The sequence below is a fragment of the Hyperolius riggenbachi genome, chromosome 4 (genome assembly GCF_040937935.1).
Source record: "Hyperolius riggenbachi isolate aHypRig1 chromosome 4, aHypRig1.pri, whole genome shotgun sequence".
In the NCBI taxonomy this organism is placed as follows: domain Eukaryota; kingdom Metazoa; phylum Chordata; class Amphibia; order Anura; family Hyperoliidae; genus Hyperolius; species Hyperolius riggenbachi.
Genome location: NC_090649.1, coordinates 87,463,451 through 87,484,347, shown reverse-complemented (window position 1 = coordinate 87,484,347; position 20,897 = coordinate 87,463,451). Strand labels below are relative to the sequence as shown.

The 20,897-nt window shown below is 45.4% G+C and overlaps 1 protein-coding gene across 2 annotated transcripts in view; it reads right to left on the bottom strand.

The window, feature by feature from the left end:
- NBAS (NBAS subunit of NRZ tethering complex) overlaps nucleotides 1-20,897 on the bottom strand; it is a 916,216-nt gene that overhangs the window by 546,313 nt on the left and 349,006 nt on the right. For both annotated transcript variants that reach the window (XM_068280281.1, XM_068280282.1), the window contains exon 29: nucleotides 10,048-10,150. In XM_068280281.1, the coding sequence (XP_068136382.1) occupies nucleotides 10,048-10,150 (103 nt within the window). The remainder of the gene's footprint in view (nucleotides 1-10,047; nucleotides 10,151-20,897) is intronic.

Genomic DNA, 20,897 nt, shown 5'->3' with positions numbered 1-20,897 from the left:
ACTCACTATGCTCCTCTCTGAATACCTTGAAGTGTCTACTTTCCAGAAAGGGGTCATTTGTGGGGTGTGTTTACTGTCCTGGCATTTGGGGGGTGCCTAATTGTAAGCACCCCTGTAAAGCCTAAAGATGCTCATTGGACTTTGGGCCCCTTAGCGCAGTTAGGCCGCAAAAAAGTGCCACACATGTGGTATTGCCGTACTCAGGAAAAGTAGTATAATGTGTTTTGGGGTGTATTTTTACACATACACATGCTGGGTGGGAGAAATATCTCCGTAAATGACAATTTTTTTATTTTTTTTACACACAATTGTCTATTTATAGAGATATTTCTCCCACTCAGCATGGGTATGTGGAAAAATACACCCCAAAACACATTATACTACTTCTCCTGAGTACGGCGATACCACATGTGTGGCACTTTTTTGCACCCTAACTGCGCTAAGGGGCCCAAAGTCCAATGAGTACCTTTAGGATTTCACAGGTCATTTTGAGAAATTTCGTTTCAAGACTACTCCTCACGGTTTAGGGCCCCTAAAATGCCAGGACAGTATAGGAACCCCACAAATTACCCCATTTTAGAAAGAAGACACCCCAAGGTATTCCGTTAGATGTATGGTGAGTTCATAGAAGATTTTTTTTTTTTGTCACAAGTTAGCGGAAATTGATTTTAATTGTTTTTTTTCACAAAGTGTCATTTTCCGCTAACTTGTGACAAAAAATAAAATCTTCTATGAACTCGCCATTCTCCTAACGGAATACCTTGGGGTGTCTTCTTTCTAAAATGGAGTCATTTGTGGGGTTCCTATACTGCCCTGGTATTTTAGGGGCCCTAAACCGTGAGGAGTAGTCTTGAAACCAAATGTGGCAAAATGACCTGTGAAATCCTAAAGGTACTCATTGGACTTTGGGCCCCTTAGCGCACTTAGGGTGCAAAAAAGTGCCACACATGTGGTACCGCCGTACTCAGGAGAAGTAGTATAATGTGTTTTGGGGTGTATTTTTACACATACCCATGCTGGGTGGGAGAAATATCTCTGTAAATGACAATTATTTGATTTTTTTTACACACAATTGTCCATTTACAGAGAGATTTCTCCCACCCAGCATGGGTATGTATAAAAATACACCCCAAAACACATTATACTACTTCTTCTGAGTACGGCGATACCACATGTGTGACACTTTTTTGCAACCTAGGTGCGCTAAGGGGCCTAACGTCCTATTCACAGGTCATTTTGAGGCATTTGGATTCTAGACTACTCCTCACGGTTTAGGGCCCCTAAAATGCCAGGGCAGTATAGGAACCCCACAAGTGACCCCATTTTAGAAAGAAGACACCCCAAGGTATTCTGTTAGGAGTATGGTGAGTTCATAGAAGATTTTTTTTTTGTCACAAGTTAGCGGAAAATGACACTTTGTGAAAAAAAAAACAATACATATCAATTTCCGCTAACTTGTGACAAAAAATAAAATCTTCTATGAACTCATCATACACCTAAAAGAATACCTTGGGGTGTCTTCTTTCTAAAATGGGGTCACTTGTGGGGTTCCTATACTGCCTTGGCATTTTAGGGGCCCTAAACCGTGAGGAGTAGTCTTGAACCCAAATGTCTCAAATTGACCTGTGAAATCCTAAAGGTACTCATTGGACTTTGGGTCCCTTAGCACAGTTAGGCTGCAAAAAAGTGTCACACATGTGGTATCGCCGTACTCAGAAGAAGTAGTATAATGTGTTTTGTGGTGTATTTTTACATATAACCATGCTGGGTGGGAGAAATATCTCTGTAAATGACACATTTTTTTATTTGTTTTACACACAATTGTCCATTTACAGAGAGATTTCTCCCACCCAGCATGGGTATGTGTAAAAATACACCACAAAACACATTATACTACTTCTCCTGAGTATGGCGATACCACATGTGTGACACTTTTTTGCAGCCTAGGTGCGCTAAGGGGCCCAACGTCCTATTCACAGGTCATTTTGAGGCATTTGTTTTCTAGACTACTCCTCACGGTTTAGGGCCCCTAAAATGCCAGGGCAGTATAGGAACCCCACAAGTGACCCCATTTTAGAAAGAAGACACCCCAAGGTATTCCGTTAGGGGTATGGTGAGTTCATAGAAGATTTTATTTTTTCTCACAAGTTAGTGAAAAATGACACTTTGTGAAAAAAACAATAACAATCCAATTTCCGCTAACTTTTGACAAAAAATAAAATATTCTATGAACTCATCATACACCTAACAGAATACCTTGGGGTGTCTTCTTTCTAAAATGGGGTCACTTGTGGGGTTCCTATACTGCCCTGGCATTTTACGGGCCCAAAACTGTGAGTAGTCTGGAAACCAAATTTCTCAAAATGACTGTTCAGGGGTATAAGCATCTGCAAATTTTGATGACAGGTGGTCTATGAGGGGGCAAATTTTGTGGAATCGGTCATAAGCAGGGTGGCCTCTTAGATGACAGGATGTATTGGGCCTGATCTGATGGATAGGAGTGCTAGGGGGGTGACAGGAGGTGATTGATGGGTGTCTCAGGGGGCGGTTAGAGGGGAAAATAGATGCAATCAATGCACTGTGGAGGTGATCGGAAGGGGGTCTGAGGGGGATCTGAGGGTTTGGCCGAGTGATCAGGAGCCCACACGGGGCAAATTAGGGCCTGATCTGATGGGTAGGTGTGCTAGGGGGTGACAGGAGGTGATTGATGGGTGTCTCAAGGTGTGATTAGAGGGGGGAAATAGATGCAAGCAATGCACTGGCGAGGTGATCAGGGCTGGGGTCTGAGGGCGTTCTGAGGTGTGGGCGGGTGATTGGGTGCCCGCAAGGGGCAGATTAGGGTCTAATCTGATGGGTAACAGTGACAGGTGGTGATAGGGGGTGATTGATGGGTAATTAGTGGGTGTTTAGAGGAGAGAATAGATGTAAACAATGGATTTGGGAGGTGATCTGATGTCGGATCTGCGGGCGATCTATTGGTGTGGGTGGGTGATCAGATTGCCTGCAAGGGGCAGGTTAGGGGCTGATTGATGGGTGGCAGTGACAGGGGGTGATTGATGGGTGGCAGTGACAGGGGGTGATTGATGGGTGATTGACAGGTGATCAGTGGGTTATTACCCGGAATAACAGATGTAAATATTGCACGGGCAAATTGATAAGGGGGGGGTCTGAGGGCAATCTGAGCGTGTGGGCGGGTGATTGGGTGCCCGCAAGGGGCAGATTAGGGTCTAATCTGATGGGTAACAGTGACAGGTGGTGATAGGGGGTGATTGATGGGTAATTAGTGGGTGTTTAGAGGAGAGAATAGATGTAAACAATGGATTTGGGAGGTGATCTGATGTCGGATCTGCGGGCGATCTATTGGTGTGGGTGGGTGATCAGATTGCCCGCAAGGGGCAGGTTAGGGGCTGATTGATGGGTGGCAGTGACAGGGGGTGATTGATGGGTGGCAGTGACAGGGGGTGATTGATGGGTGATTGACAGGTGATCAGTGGGTTATTACCCGGAATAACAGATGTAAATATTGCACGGGCGAATTGATAAGGGGGGGGGTCTGAGGGCAATCTGAGCGTGTGGGCAGGTGATTGGGTGCCCGCAAGGGGCAGATTAGGGTCTAATCTGATGGGTAACAGTGACAGGTGGTGATAGGGGGTGATTGATGGGTAATTAGTGGGTGTTTAGAGGAGAGAATAGATGTAAACAATGGATTTGGGAGGTGATCTGATGTCGGATCTGCGGGCGATCTATTGGTGTGGGGGGGTGATCAGATTGCCCGCAAGGGGCAGATCAGGGGCTGATTGATGGGTGGCAGTGACAGGGGGTGATTGACGGGTGATTGACAGGTGATTGACAGGTGATTGACAGGTGATCAGGGGGGATAGATGCATACAGTACACGGGGGGGGGGGGGGGTCTGGGGGGGGTCTGGGGAGAATCTGAGGGGTGGGGGGGTGATCAGGAGGGAGTAGGGGGCAGATTAGGGACTTAAAAAAAAAATAGCGTTGACAGATAGTGACAGGGAGTGATTGATGGGTGATTAGGAGGGTGACTGGGTGCAAACAGTGGTCTGGGGGGTGGGCAGGGGGGGGTCTGAGGGGTGCTGTGGGCGATCAGGGGGCAGGGGGGGGGAAATCAGTGTGCTTGGGTGCAGACTAGGGTGGCTGCAGCCTGCCCTGGTGGTCCCTCGGACACTGGGACCACCAGGGCAGGAGGCAGCCAGTATAATAGGCTTTGTATACATTACAAAGCCTATTATACACTGTTGCAGCGGCGATCCGGATGCCAGTAACCCGCCGGCGCTTCCGAACGGCCGGCGGGTTACGGCGAATGGTGGGCGGAGCCAGTCCCCGGCGGCTGATCGCGTCACGAATGACGCGATCGCCGCATAGCCACTCCCGCAGCCGCCCCCGCCGATGGGCGTATTGCGGTCGTTTGGGCCCGGACTTTGCCGCCGCCCATCGGCTGGGGGCGGTCGTTAAGTGGTTAATATCAGCGTTTTACAAATAGTGGCGCTGGGTCACTCTGGGGCTTTGAACGCGGAGAGTTTAGAAGTGGCAGGAAAGGGAAGATACGGCCCGTGCGTCAGATCACAGGGCTTCGGCGGTGTGTGTTGCGGCGCCACGCTGGTGCTGTCACTCCATGTGCCGCGAGCGAGAGGCATTGCAGCGTTCCAATCATGGAGACTGAAACACTGCTCGGAGAGCGCATCGGCTGGAAAATCTGTTCTAAAATAACATGGCTAATTAATGCCTACTACCAGGGAAACTTTTCTTTAGTTTTAAGTAGTGTTAAAAGTAGTTAATCTTAAAGCAGCAGGGACAGACATACTATCCCAAGGCAGACATATAGATAGATAGATAGATCGATAGATAGAGTATATTCTGACGTATAAGACTACTTTTTAACCCTTGAAAACCTTCTGAAAAGTCAGGGGTCGTCTTATACGCCGGGTGTCAGTGATGTCGGGTGATACGCTCTATCCTGTTACCGCCTCTCAGATCTCACTGCTGAGGACTGTAGTAAAGCGGCGCAGGTGCATTTGTGTGAGATCTCAGAGGCAGAGAGGAGGTAAATAGGATACAAGGGTGGGCCAGAAGGGTGAAAGAGGCGTGTTTTATAGGCAACGGCGCAATCTATTCTTCCATACTGCTCTGATAAACAGGTAGACAGGGAGAGCTGACCAATCCACTTATGGAGAGGGAGAGTTGACCAACCCAACCAGTCAATCTCCTATATACTGTTATATACTGGGAACCACATACAGTACAGTACAGCACCCGTATCTGTTCATACGTAGCACCAGTATATGATGTTTTTTAATTTTTATTTGGTGTGCATTGGAAGAGGGGGGTAGTCTTATACGGCGAGTATATCCCAAACTCTATATTTTAACTGGAAAAGTTGGGGGGTCGTCTTATACGTCGGAATATACGGTAAATATTTTTTCTACTTACATATGTACTGTCCACATTTTGATTTCAATGAATTTTATATAGTAAGTAAAGAGAAAACTGTTCCTGGCATTTTCCATTTTTACTACCTCTGATTGAAGCCAATCCTGATGCCATTTCCTCCCTTACTTTTTTTTTCTCTTAGAAACTGCATATCTAGCTTGCTTTGTGAGAGCAGCATAGATCAGATTTCAGCAGCTTCACACTGAACTGCCCTCAGCCAATCAGTGAGGAGCAGGAATGTGGGAGGGATGATGACAAGCTTCCTACTGGTGGGCAATGCATCAAATAGAGCCAGGCTAATTGAGATAAGATTTATTACAGCAGAAACATTTCTGAATAGAATGGAATGCTTGCAATGCAGGGTGAGGTTCCAGACTGCTTAAAGAGACACTGAAGTGAGAATAATTCTCGCTTCAGAGCTCATAGTTAACAGGGGCACATGCTAGCCCCTGCTAAAACGCCGCTATCCCGCGGCTAAACGGGGGTCCCTTCACCCCCAACCCCCCCCGCAAAATCAACGACCCAACTGGTCATAGATTTTGCTGTTCCTAGAGGCAGGGCTAACGGCTGCAGCCCTGCCTCACAGCGCGTCTATCAGCGGCGCATGGTCGCCTCTCCCCCGCCCCTCTCAGTGAAGGAAGACTGAGAGGGGCGGGGGAGAGGCGGAGATACGCGCTGACAGACGCACGTGGGGCAGGGCTGCGGCGGTTAGTCCTGCCTCAATCAGGAAGTGATCCCCCGCTGCACGGAGGGGATTTTGCAGGTAAGAGACCCCCGTTTAGCCGCGGGATAGCGGCGTTTTAGCAGGGGCACACATGCCCCTGCTATCTATGAGCTCTGAAGCGAGATTTATTCTCGCTTCACAGTCTCTTTAATAAACAAAGAGTAGTGGGTAACTGGAATTTGATTTTATGGCCGACAATCCCACTTTAATCTTTTTGGGAAGACATGTTTGTATTGCTACCCAGGAGAGATGCCCTGTCCTTGGAACGGCTGGGAAGCTTTACAGATTTGAAGAAATCCTGAGGCAAACCTAAAGGAAAAAATGAGATACCCAAGTAAAGGGAAGCCTCTTAGCCCTCCAAGCAGGGCTTCCTAGCCCCGTCCTCAAGTGCCACCAACAGTGCATGAAATCCACAGAGGTAATCAGCTCTGCTGAGACACTAATTACCCCACTTGTGAGTGTTTGTGGTTTCCTGCAAAACATGTGCTGTTGGTGGTATTTGAGGACAGGGTTGGGAAGCCCTGCTCCAGAGGCAAGTAGAGTATTATCTGCATAGCTCCCAAGCATCCCTCTTTCCGAAGGATAGTCCCTATTTGGGAACCCAGTCCTTCTTTCTTCCTCGTTTGTCCCTCTCTCAGGACAGATGTAAAGATCTATGTAAATATATGTATTTTTGCCCTGAAAAGTGTGTTTGTCTCTTTATTCCCATTCTTTAAATTGATAGATTTCTAATTTCCAAATGTTAATATGAAGAAAAATGATCTAGGATATAAAGGTTAAGTGTGGTTTGAATGATAAAACAACATATTTTCCTTCTGAAAATGTTATGGTATGCATGACTAGGGGTGTGCTGGGGTGTGGTATGGGCACTAGGGTTGCAACGGTATGAAAATCGAAAATGGAACGAATGAAGAGGAAGTAGGAAGAAGTATGTAGTACATGCACAGGACACCCAGCAAAGTGTGTATCAGTTTACCCCGCCGCTGTTCGTGCGCCCACCATTGCATCATACCAGTATACCGTAATACCGGTATACCGTGGCAACCCTAATGGGCATGGCTTAAGTGTCCCTCTTTCTTCTTGCAAAAAGTTGAAAGGTACGTTATCTGTAGTGGCCTACACCTAAAACATTGATACTACTGGATATAGCCTTTTTTTATTTTTACAAAACCTAAGTTTTGCTTTAAAATGGTCTGAAGCAAGCATTTCCTTTTTGTTCTAAAAGATTATTTACAGCCTTAAACCCGCTATCGCAAAAAAAAAAAAAAAAATGCAGCAGAACAGCATTCAAACAGCACTTCAGCTTGTGATCTGCATCCAAAGTGGTAATAACATTATATTTTGTTCACATTCCTCTGCTGATACAATTAGTTACAGCCAGCCACGTGCTGAAACGTAACTGTACTGAGCTGAGAAGCAGAGACATATGAGGAATTATCATCACTAGATAGCTGCTGTATTTATATATTACAATCTATGACTAAAATGCAATGGCAGCTTTCAGAACAGATAAACTGTACTTTGTGAACTTGTAATTTGTAAACATACAATATTACTTGTGCACAAAAGTAAATATGTCAACTGAATGAATAATAAAAAATAGGAAACCACAGTTTTATTGAATGTTAGAGAACACGAGGTGGGTTTGAAGAATATTATCTGCATACAGAGGCTGGATCTGTCTATACAGCCCAGCCTCTGTTGCTATCCCAAACCCCCCTAAGGTCCCCCTGCACTCTGCAATTCCTCATAAATCACAGCCACGCTGCTGACAAACAGCTTGTCAGAGCTGGCTGTGTTTATCTCTATAGTGTCAGTCTGCTGCTCTCCCCGCCTCCTGCAGAACTCCAGTCCCCGCCTGCATCCCTTCCCTCCCTGCTGATTGGAGGGAACGGACGGGGCAGGGACCGGAGCTATGCAGGAGGCGGGGGAGCAGCTGAGACTGACACTACAGATGTAAATACAGCCTCACGGCTGTGATTTATGAGGGATTGCAGAGTGCAGGGGGACCTTAGGGGGGTTTGGGATAGCAACAGAGACTGGGCTGTATAGGCAGATCCAGCCTCTGTATGCAGATAACATTCTTTAAACACACCTCGGGTTCTCTTTAAGTCAGAGTTTTATATCCCTTTAATGTTTAGCAGTGCAAAGTGTGCAAAGTGGGAAAGGAGCATAACATTTACATGGTGTGTGTACAAAAATAATATAGGGGGGAGAGCAAAAGAGAAGAATAAAGGGCAGCAGAGCAAATAGAGTCTTCACACTTCAAACCAAGCTTGTCACATTGCTCAGCTCATTAAAGCTGACTGCTGACCAATTATGTTAAGAGTCCTGCTGCCGGAGTATCCAGCGCAGATATGACACTGGCTCCATTTGTCTTGGAGGATGTTATCTCAAAGTTATTCATTTTCTCGACATCTGCAATCTGCTTTACATAATGACTTTCAGCACGTCCGCCCGGTGACACCAGACCAGAGAGGATTCCAGGAAGGCCAGCAGCTCCTCTGTTAATCAATGCACTTCATACTCATGCTAAAGTGCAAATTACAATGTCGTTTACAATGAGGGGTGACAGAGCAGTTAGGCAGCAGCTCCATTTCTTCATAGGTACACATGCAATGTGTAGTGACAGTCTATAGAAGACACAGGGATTCCAGGCGCAGGGCCAAAAGCAGCAGTAGCAGTAGTAGTGAAAGGATTAGTAATCTATTCTTACTGACATTTTCCTATTGACCCACCCCAGTGCCCATTCTGACTCTAAAGGGGCCCATACAATGGTCGATTCCAGCCATAGATCAATCGATTCTATCAAATCGATCGTTTGGAAATCGATTCTATTGAATCAGCCGATCAACTTGCGGCCGATTTCAATCGATTTGCTCTATCTAGGTCGATCTGCTGCTGGCAGCAAATCGATGGCCCATAGAGTTGCATTGGATCTAATGGTCCAATAATGCATTTAGATCGATTTCCAATAGATTTACTTCTGAAATCTATTGGAAATCTGTTCCTAGTGTGTGGCACCCATCAGATAGATTCCTGTCAGATTGGACTTGACAGGCATCTGTCAGAAATCTATCTGATGGTCCAAGCTGCTGCAAATCTGCAAGTGTATGGCCACCTTAACACTAACCTCCAGGCGCCCACCTACTAGCTGTTCAGCTACTAACAGCTGATCAACTAGTATTTAATATAAGAAATGCGGACATCCAGCTCACCATCTCGGTGCTGTATAGCCACAATTTCCATTGCAGTCTATTATGCTGCTGAGATGGATGTCCAAATGTTTGCCCTCGCCACTACTAACGCTACTAATCCTTTGACGTTCCATCCTTTTAGGAGTGCTGCCAATTCTCCCCCTGTTGTCTAAAAATGTGTAAACCATTTTATGGCCAGCTCACACTTTGTTTGTTAGGTAATTAGAGATTAGGTTCCCTTCCACGATGGGTGGCCTCATCGCAGCGGAAGGATCCAGTATGGACTACTCTGCATGCAAACTGTTCTTGAAAGTTAAAATCCTCAATTATGTTAATGTTGGTGCATCTGCTTTGAATGGAAGTTGTGTACCCTGCCTACAATTAGGCTCTGCACATCTATGCTGCTAGTCATGCAGATGAAGCTTGTCTTGGGAAGCGCTACCACCTCTCCCTGCTTTATAAAGAATATGTGGTTACAGTTTTTCTGTAATGCATGCTGAGATATGGCCTGCGTAACAATAGCAAAAGAAAGACATGGCACTCCTGAGCTGTATGCAGCGACAAGCTGTATTGAAGCAGAGGATAGCACTACGTGTTTCGGGCGGAGCCCCTCCTCAGGCTGCTACATGAGACCGTGTTCCACATAAGTAGCCATCATGTCACCGTTTGCTTACCTCATAGCACACATCAGCACTCAGGCACTTGTAGACATTTTGCTGCATCTCAAGAATATCTTGAAGTAACCCCTTCCAATGGCTCTCACTGACCGGAGGCTGTCTGGAGGAGAAGAAACAGAATTTTTTTTGTTGCTGATGTACATTTTCTCATCTAACAAAACAAAAATTTCATTTGCACAGTGGCATAGCTTACAGACACAGATGATTTTTTTTCTCCCTCAGTATTCCAATTTCCTTTTCTTGCAAATATTTTGCTTTTACACCAATGTAAATTGTAACAAAGTTCTAAAGGTTACCATACATATACGGTAGCTATTCTGCAGTCTGGCCAACAATGCGTGTCGATAATTCTATAGAATCGGATAAAAATTAGTGCCACAGCAAGAAAGCTCAATTGATGATTCGCGTGATTTTGGGCCAAAAATCAGGCCTCCGTAGAAGCGCCAACAGCATGTAACGGCCGTAAGGCTAATCAGTGCCCCTCACCCACCTTGCACCATATCCATCCACTGCAGCTGGTATGTACACTATATTTTACACTATGTGCCATTTATGCCACTGACGATTGCTTATGTATGCAAGGTGATATAAATTAAAAGCCAACAGCAGCAGTGCCAACCTCCATTTCTTTTCTTTACTGCAAGTAAATATTAAACTGCTCCGCTGTTCTACTCTGCAGAAGGGGGAGGAGTAGGCCCTCCTCGGTTTCTATTCTTACACCACTTAGTTTGAGATAATAAATGTTAAATCTTTATAAATAACTAGCTGATGGCCCGGCGTTGCCCAGGTATGTATTTCACTGGTGTTGGCTCCGCCCACTTTTTCTAACCCTGACACTCAATGACCTAGTTTGTGAGCTTTGTGGTCTTCCGCTTCAATAATTTGCATTGAAATTAAACAAATCTGATTGGCTGTTCGTGGCTCCACCTCCTTTTCTGAATTTGAACCCCAGTCACCCAATGACTAACTGTACAAGGTTTGAGGCTTGTGCCATGAACCGTGCAAGAATGAAAGCAATTAAATATTTCCCTTGAAAATCAATAGGTGAATTTTGATTGGCTTTTATAGGCTATACCCACTTTTCTGAATATTAATCCCAGTCACCCAGTGACCAACTGTGCAAAGTTTGAGAACCCCACCATTAACAGTGTAGGAATGGCTGCAGTCTACATTTTCCCAGTGAAATTTGAATTTGCCTCCGCCCACTTTTTTGGTTATGGTGATAAAAAGTATCCTATATGTTATTTCAGGTGATGAACTATGAGTGTGCCAAATTTCATTCAGATCCGTTCAGCCATTGTTGTGTGATTGAGTAACAAACATCCAAACTTTCACATTTATAATATTAAATGGGAAGCCTCCCCGTGGCGCTCCTGGATAGTGCTATTGCAGCATGAACTAATTCCCGCAGGACGACCGCTTTGCGGCATTGGTTTTTGACCCTGCATAAGTTGGCATGCGAAAGCGAATGCATATTTGCATGAGCATTGCCTCATGAATAGCCAATTAGGCCAAATTTGCTTAGCATGATATGTCAGGTGTTCACTTGGTGTTTAATGCACACATTCAATTCTTTGTGTAGTAATTTATAATATTAGTAAGATTTGGCCTGGGACTTAGACTATGTTTTACATTTTGGCCCCTTACATGACTGAGTCTGAAACCCCTGCTTTGGAGCATGTATTAATTACTGCATACGGGGAACACCCACCAGACCTGCCACTGTGGAGAAGCTCTGACTCACCTAGCCATCGCAGCTTTGCCATTATCTTGCTTCTATCACATCACCCTCAAGCACTGACTGCTCCACTACTGCTTCATATATCGCACCTCTCCACAGTTGTTACTGTGATAAACAATTTTAACCATGACACCTATCAGCGGTTTCAATGTTATGGCTGGTATGTCACCTCCATATCTTTCCCCATTAATCTGGAGATTCAAATACCAACCCACCCGGAACCTTCCCTTCTCCTAGGAGACCCCCTTGTCTTCTTGCTTGGTCACCTTCTCAGACTTTGAGGACTTTTCACGAGCATCAACTCTTCTTTGGAACTTCCTCCCCCGACCCCCCAGCCATGCTCCAAGCCTGAAAACCTTCAGGTGTACCTAAAAACCCCTCTTCAGACAAGCCTATAATTTGCTATAGGTAGCATTGGAGGCTCATTGCCTCATCCGTTAACTCCTGTGTCTCCTTCCCTAGTGTCTCCACCCCCTTACCCACTACCTTGTAAGCTTGCAACGGCAGAGACTGGCTCCTATTGCTTCTTATTCTGCTGTAATTTATCGTATGAACATGGTGATGTCTCAAACCACACATCAACTACTGCATGTATGTATTTGCACTTGTGTTGCTGGATGTCCTGATTGTGCAGAGTTCTAAACTTCTCATGTATATATGTTCACCACTATTTAAATAAATAAATAATAATAACTGGAGGACATAAGAGCAGGCTTCTGGCTGGAGTTTAGTACAAAGTGGCTGTAAACATGGCTGCCGGATAAAGGATTCCGGCCACGTCTGTGAATCATGTCCCGTGCTTTCATGAACATCTTTCATGTGACCCCAATGAGTTTAGGATCAGTGCACATCATCAGAGCTCTACAGCATGAGGCGCTGCGTATTATGGAAGAGAGCCAAACACAGACATGTGTCATCCTGTGACCCGGCACCTAATCTCCCAAACACACCAATCCCATAAATGCCAGCTTCACAAATGAACCTTCACACTTCATTATGGACATCGGCAACAACCCTAATCACGGGGGCTGCGCCTTCCATTAGCTGGTGCCAATTAAACCTCCAGTCTATCCGTTGTGCCCAAAAGGAAAGAAATGTTCATTTCTCTAATCATTTATTTCATATCTTCTTTTATACTACTATAGTATTGGTTCGTTACTGAGGCCGTTTACTAGCGTTACGACGCGAGGCGCTGATTAGACAAAATGCAGCCGGTTGTCTTTCTGCCGCACGACGGACAAGATAACCAAACGGCAAGTCAATATGTCACAAAATGTGAATGATTAAATTGTGAGCCTGTGTCAAGCTGACAGCAGATCTTTTCCAACCATGCTTCCGGGATATTCACAACTAATTCCACTTCTAAAGCGGACCTGAACTCAGAACTGCCTCTCTCTGTTCTAAAAGATAAGCAATGGCATAATAACCTTTATAGAAATACATCTCTCTGTTACAGCTGATACAAATACTGCAATAAATCTGCACTGTTTCTACTTCCTGATTCATGGAAGCATCCCGTGCTTTCAAATAAGCTCATCTGCTGTGGCAGTCAGCTTACACAGGGAAGAGATTAAATTGCAACTTGTAATTAGTTACGGATGAGCGGGAATTAGACAAGCTAAACTCTCTAAATACATACAGGGTGCATTTCTTTCTGTTTTCCTTCTGTCCTGTGCAAGAGTTCTGGTCCACTTTAAAGAGAGTCTGAAGCATAATAAAATAATAATTTTTATCTGCTACATATGTAAAGCAATATTACCAGTGCTGAAATGACGCATTTCAGCCGCAAAACGAGGGCTTTATACTCCCCAAATGCCGGGCAAACATCCACGACTTTCATAGTCATGGATTTTGCTGCCCAGGGAGGCAGAGCTTTGAGATGTAGCTCTGCCTCTACTGAAGTCAATCTGCGTGCGGATATCCGCCTCTCCCCGCCTCTCTCAGTGAAGGAGGACTGAGAGGGACGGGGGAGAGGCGGCGATCGGCGGAGATTGACTTCAGTAGAGGCAGAGCTACAGCATTAAGCTCGGCCTCTATCAGGAAGCGCTCCCCGATTCTTGGCCCGGGGATTTGAGGGGTATAAAACCCTAGTTTTTATGCGGGAGTGCGGCGTTTCAGCACAGGAAATATTGCCTTACATATGTAGCAGATACAAATAATTATTTTATTAGGCTTCAGACTCTCTTTAACTACTTGCCGACTGCTCCACCCCAATTGGCATGAGCAGTGCGGCAGTCCCAGGACCGCTCCACGCCGATTGGCCTGAACGGCTGTCTATGGGGCTAGCAGGAGATCGCGCGCAAGCTGCGTGCGCATCTCCTACTTGTAAATCAGAGCTCAGCTCTGCCTTGAGTCTCCCAGCGGCGATCGCGGCTTGGGAGACTGCTAGACGGCGAAACCGCTGTTAAATTACTTTGTACGGCGCTGGGGGGCAGCCGTGTGACACGGCTGTCCCCTCTAGAGATGAAGAAGTGATCCGCTGTCTTAGGCTTAAGCCTATGACAGCCGATCACATTAATTGGCTGGCGGGCGAGGGGAACGGGGGGGTGGGGGGGCTGGGGGGGGGGTAGCAAAAGAAAAAATCAACATTTTATTTAAAAATAATAGAAATATATATATAAAAAAGAACATTGGGGGAGCGATCAGACCCCACCAACAGAAAGCTCTGTTGGTGGGGAGAAAAGGGGGGGGGGAACCACTTGTGTGCTAAATTGTACGGCCCTGCAGCTTGGCCTTAAAGCTGCAGTGGCCAATTTCAAGAAAAAGGGCCTGGTCTTTAGGGGGGTTAACAATGCAGTCCTCAAATGGTTAAGGATGAATTGTAGTGAAATTAATGTAATAATTAAAACTGCTTATCTTTTAACAATATTCAGTTATAAATTATTTTCTCAGAGTTTGTGCATTGTAAAATCTTTCTTCTCCTTGATTTACATTCTGAAATTTAACACAGGTGGTGGAATCTTTAGTCCTTCCAGGTGATCTCTGTGCATAGAACTCTCAGTAAAGAAACATTCCGCAAAGGGAGATACTATTTGCTTGGCAGGTGGAAACAGACATTATTGTCCCACAATGCAACGAGGTTCACAGACAGTAAAATGGCAGGACCGTGTTCATGACATCAAACTGTGGGAGGGGTTTCACCACAATATAAGCCATACAGACGTCCCTGATGATCTGTTTGAGAAAAGGTAAAGATTTCTCGTGGGGAAGAGGGTATCAGCTACTGATTGGGATGAAGATCAATCCGAGGTTAAAGTTCCTCTTTAAAGAGAATCTGTACTCTGAAATTCTTACAATAAAAAGCATACCATTCTATTCATTATGTGCTCCTGGTCCCCTCTGTGCTGTTTCTGCCATTCTCTGCTGCAAACCTGGCTTGTAATTGCCAGTTTTAGGCAGTGTTTACAAACAAACTAACCAGCTTCTAATAGGCTCAGCTAAGCAGAGTGTGTTAGTCACACAGAGCCTGCAGGGGGTGTGTACAGCTTCTAGCTAATCACAAGCAGCCCTGCACATTCCAGTCTGACTGCCTCAGCCTGACTGTGCCGACTATAGAGAGAAGATTAGATCATATAACAGAGATAACACAGCTACTGTGCAATTAGGAAAAGCTGCAGTAAGCCAGACCACATTAGAAAAGGCATAGGAACTTATAGCATAGAAGAAATAAAGATAAACAATTTGTTACAGAGTCTCTTTAAGAAAAGAACCACACTTGTGACAGCAGGTCATGCTGCTGAGGAAAGTAATAGTGGGCATACACTACTAAATTTGTGGAAGATCGAGCAAGCAATCTATATTTTCCAGATATCAATAGATCACCTGTTCTACCAGTTGGCAGGCCTCCGCACCATTAAGCTTCATACAAACAATAGACAGCAGTGGTCGTAGAATGACGGAGCGCAGATGGTTAGTGAAAAGCAAGCAACATCTTGGATCATTACTGAAAGCAAAATAACGAGGACTGGAAGGTGTAAGATTTGCAACATGTGAGTAGTTTGAATGGACCCATTGTTTGTCATCGTTTGGTACGCACAATGACACTAATCATCATCAGTCTACATGGATGATAATTGCTGACGGATGCTAGCCATATTCGGACGGTAAATTTTAAGAGTTATTGTCTTTTGGAAAGATAGACCAAATAAAAAAAGGAGGGATCTATATATTTGTTAAATCCTCCTCATCTCCAGTTATGAAGGATGACTTGGCTGAAGACTATGACGATGTCTAAGTGTTTATGCAGAAAACAAGGATTGTCAATTGCGTATTCATAATGCAGTTCAATTGGGCTGAAGCGCGAACCAGACCTTAGTCTCTGAGCTCCCCATACTTCCCTCTCCAGTCTCCATAATCCCAGGTTTCCATTGTCTATCTACTCTGGCTGGTTCCCAGGTACTTTCCAACCCCCCCCCCCCCCCCCAATCCTCCACCCTCCCCCATCCAGGTCCTAATTTAAAATCTCCAACAACCATCTAACTATCTTCTCTCCCAGCAAAGCTGCACCCTCGCCATTTAGGTGCAGATCGTCCATAATGTAGAGTCTGTAGCCAACTGAAAAGTCTGCCCAGCTCTCCAAGAACCTGAACCCTTCCTTCACCAACTTCTCAGCCACTTGTTTAACTTCCTAAGCTCCTGCTGCCTTTCTGGTGAAGCATGTGGAACTGGCAGTTTTCAGGTAGTCCTTGCCCTGCTAGTAACATGAATTACACAAAGTATTTTGTAACCCGGGCAGCATGGTGGCGTAGTGGTTAGCTCTCTCGCCTTGCAGTGCTGGGTCCCTGGTTCGAATCCCAGCCAGGGCACTATCTGCAAAGAGTTTGTATGTTCTCTCCGTGTCTGCGTGGGTTTCCTCCGGACACTCCGGTTTCCTCCCACATTCCAAAAACATACGGATAAGTTAATTGGCTCCCCCTAAAAATTGGCTCTAGACTACAGTACTTACTCTACATAATAATATAGACATATGGCAATGGTAGGGATTAGATTGTGAGCTCCTTTGAGGGACAGTTAGTGACAAGACAATATATATATATATATATATATATATATATATATATATATATATATATATATATATATATATATATATATATATACAATGTACAGCGCTGCGTAATATGTCGGCGCTATATAAATACTAAATAATAATAATAATAACCCGCCGTGGAAAAGGTCAGTGGTTGGATAGTGTACTAGTTAAGGACCCTGTGCCTCTGAACACAGGAGAGCAGAGTTCAAATATTGGCTGTTCTTGTTCAGTAAGCCAGCATCTATTCTGTGAGGAGACCTTGGGCAAGAATCCCTAACACTGCTACTTCTATAGAGCAGTACCTAGTGGATGCAGCTCTACCAGGAGAAAAACACGATATACATGTTCTCTCTCTCTCTTTAAAAATGTATATTAATAAATCTCCCAGAGGTCTGGCATGACCCTTATGTCATCACATGCAAAGTCAGGCCTTATCTCCACTTCACTGGCAGCATTCATTGAACAGTTCATATTGGAAGAGCATGATCTTGGCTATTATTATCAGAACAGAGACCACCCTTGTGTAAAATCTCAGATCTAACTACAATCTTCTGCTGGTTTAGATAAAGAAAGGGAACTGGCTTCCAGTGGCTGAGATAAAGCCTGGGTCAAAGTCAAGATGTCTGGGGCACATCCCGCACATATAAATGAAATAATGGCTGCACAGGAACAGGTAATTACAATCACCCAATCAATAGTCTAATCTACACGAAAGATAGCCACTAAACGAGAGGCAAATCCTCCGAAGGCTGGAGAAAGACAAATGGCATTGTACACGTTTAATCACAAAAGTGCGAGCGAGATAATAAATAATGAAACGGATACTAAAGGCTAGATGAGCTACAACATTACAGCGCATTCCTCAAAGGCTTTTAGAGAATGGCCACAGATGTCACATGATGGGGTGGGAGGTTGAGGGGGGGTTGGTAACAGCGGAGAAAGGAATATTCCTAGTGCTTGGATATGGGATTTTCTGCATGGTGGATGATTCATCTTCTACATGCTTGTAATGAAGATGCGGAGTCGGCACTACTGCTCCTAGTGCATTTATTGCCAGTGGGTATACATCAGATGGCGTGCAGTGTAAAAAATTTTTTAACACATACCGTGCATTTGAAGGCTGAAGGTGGAGAGCTGATGGTGGGCGCTAGGTGCAGGAATAGCCTGACGGCCGTTTCGCGCTGTCCTAGCGCTTCTACGGAGGCTGCATAGATGGGGCTGGCTGACCGGGTAGAAATATCCTCTGCTCGGGCGTTCGGCGCACTTCCGCCTTGTAGTACCGCCCCTCTTCGTCCCCTTCATCCAATCATATGCTGGAGCGCATCTGCGCTTCATGATCGGCTTTCTGGGGAGGAAGAACCTCCCACTACTCGATCAAATCCCCTCACACTTAGTGGACACTGTAGATGTCCTAAGGGGAATAGAGGAATACTCGTGGCATAAGGGTGACCTGTTGGCCACCATAGACGTAGAAAGCCTCTACAGTAGAATTCCGCACAATCTGGGTATTGCTGCCATTAGGAGATTTTTGGATTGCACAGACAAAAACGATCAATTTAAAGACTTCATTTGTGAATGTCTTTAGTTTGTGCTAACACACAATTCGTTCGTTTTTGATGACCAATGGTATTGGCAGATTTCGGGAACAGCTATGGGGACATCAGTCTCCTGCACTTATGCTAACCTTTTTCTTGCTTGGTGGGAGGAGGAATATATTCATTCCCCTCGTAACCCCTTTAGAGGTCAACTTAGGGCGTGGTCCAGGTACGTGGATGATGTGCTGGTGTGTTGGTCTGGGACTTGTGCCACCTTTGACGAATTTGTTCAGTATATTAATACTAATGAAGCAAACATGGCCTTTACAGCGAGTGTGGCACAAGAAAAGATAGCCTTCTTAGATTTAGAGTTAGTAATCAAGGAGGGCAAGTTACTGCCTACAGGGTATCGTAAAGAAACCGCATCGAATGCCCTACTCCATAAGAATAGCTTTCATCCGGAGCATGTCACCCGCACGCTCCCCTATGCCCAGTTCCTCCGACTGCGTCGCAACAACGCGCTCGACGAAGATTTCCGCCGGCAGTCGGAGGAGTTGGGAAAAAGACTCTTAGCAAGAGGATACCAAGCTGAACAAATTAAACAGGCCTTTAGAAGAGCAAGCTCCAAGGAAAGAAAGACCTTACTGAGAAGTAACATCAAGAAAGATACGTCTGTAACTCCAAAAAAAACATTAATGTCGTTTGATTTCACAGTAATGTCTAATCAAATCAAATCAATCATGGTCAGGAATTGGGACATCCTGCTAAGGGATCCCATTCTGAAGCCCTTAGTGGCCGAAGGACCCTTGTTTTCCTTCAGACGTGCCCCGACTATAGGATCCAAGGTCAGTAGAAGTGAGTTTACCACCCCACACAGAGGCAACTGGTTGGAACAATTCAAATCCCATGGGAACCATAAATGCGGCCATTGCGTATCGTGCAATTACATGAAAGTTGGGAAGAGTTTCCAGTTAGGACCCCTACGGCGTAAAGTCGATGCGTTCTTTACATGTCAAACAGATCACGTCGTTTACGCAATATGGTGTCCCTGCAGTCGCTTCTGTGTGGGAGAAACCACAAGATCAATTAATAGGCGCTTTAGAGAACATTTTAATTCAATTAAATCAGGCCATGGCTCACCCAGATTAATTGAGCATGTAAGAGAAGCACACAACAATAATCCCGCGGTGCTAACCTTTGCAGGCATCATCCATGTCCCTCCATTGAGAAGAGGAGGAGATCGGGAGAAAAAGCTTAAACGGGAAGAAATACTGTTAATCATCAGGACTGATGCCATGGGCCCGATGGGACTAAATGATTATGTTGATTTTTCTTGTTTTTTAGACCCTTGAGTATGAAGACTCGGATTATGTGTAAAGCTATGGTGGAGAGTTGTTTATAAACATCTTGTTCCCCCTAGTAATTAATCAAGTCCTGTATTGATTCAGATAATAAGTTCTAGTCCAGATAATTGAAAGCAGTGCTTCTATAGCTTTCCCTTTCCATTCAGCCATATCTCTCTTGTTTTTAACTTGCTCACGAAATGAGCATCTTAATTCACATATTTGGCACTTTACTGCTTCATATTCTAAATCATAATGTTTTATGAATAACATGTTTTCATGAATTTTGTTTTGCACCAGAGCACTTTAAGATTCACCTTATTTTTGCACCTTAATCTGGTCAACCAGTCTGAATAATGAATTTAATATCCACTTACCTGGGGCTTCCTCCAGCCGTGGGCAGCCAGGACGTGCCCTCGGCGCCGCTCCGCAGGCTCCCGGTCCCCTCCGGTGGCCGACCCGACCTGGCCAGGCCGGCTGCCAGGTCGGGCTCTTCTGCATTTCAAAATGCGCCTCACGGGGGCCGCTGACGTCATCGGACGTCCTCCGGGCTGTACTGCGCAGGCGCAGTAGTTCTGCGCCTGCGCGGTACAGCCCGGAGGACGTCCGATGACGTCAGCGCGCCCCCGTGAGGCGCATTTTGAAACGCAGAAGAGCTCGACCTGGCAGCCGGCCTGGCCACGTCGGGTCGGCCACCGGAGGGGACCGGGAGCCTGCGGAGCGGCGCCGAGGGCACGTCCTGGCTGCCCACGGCTGGAGGAAGCCCCAGGTAAGTGGATGGGCATTTTTATTTTTTTAAGTGCCACCCTGAACCTTCCCTTTAAGGGGGCTTGGTTTGGAGTGTTGGACGGGGTTCAGGGATTGGGACAGTAGTGGGAGTCATTGCTAATCCTGGGAACAGCGGTCGCGAGAAAACTACTTATAAAGTTATGGAAAGCACAAGGAGCACCATCTGTTCAGGAATGGGTAGCTGAAATGACAACAACTCTGAAGGACGAAATATGAAATGGCAGAAGAAGCAGAAGACAGAATACAACCCATCCGTAGAATAGGGAAAGAAATATATACATTGTGGATTAGCAGGTTATAATCTTAATTTAATGGTAGGTAAGGCTTGACCCGGAACAAATGGATGATTGGATGGTGTGAACGCGGGGATAAGGGGATTGAATGAAAGTGGTCAGGTGATTGATGTT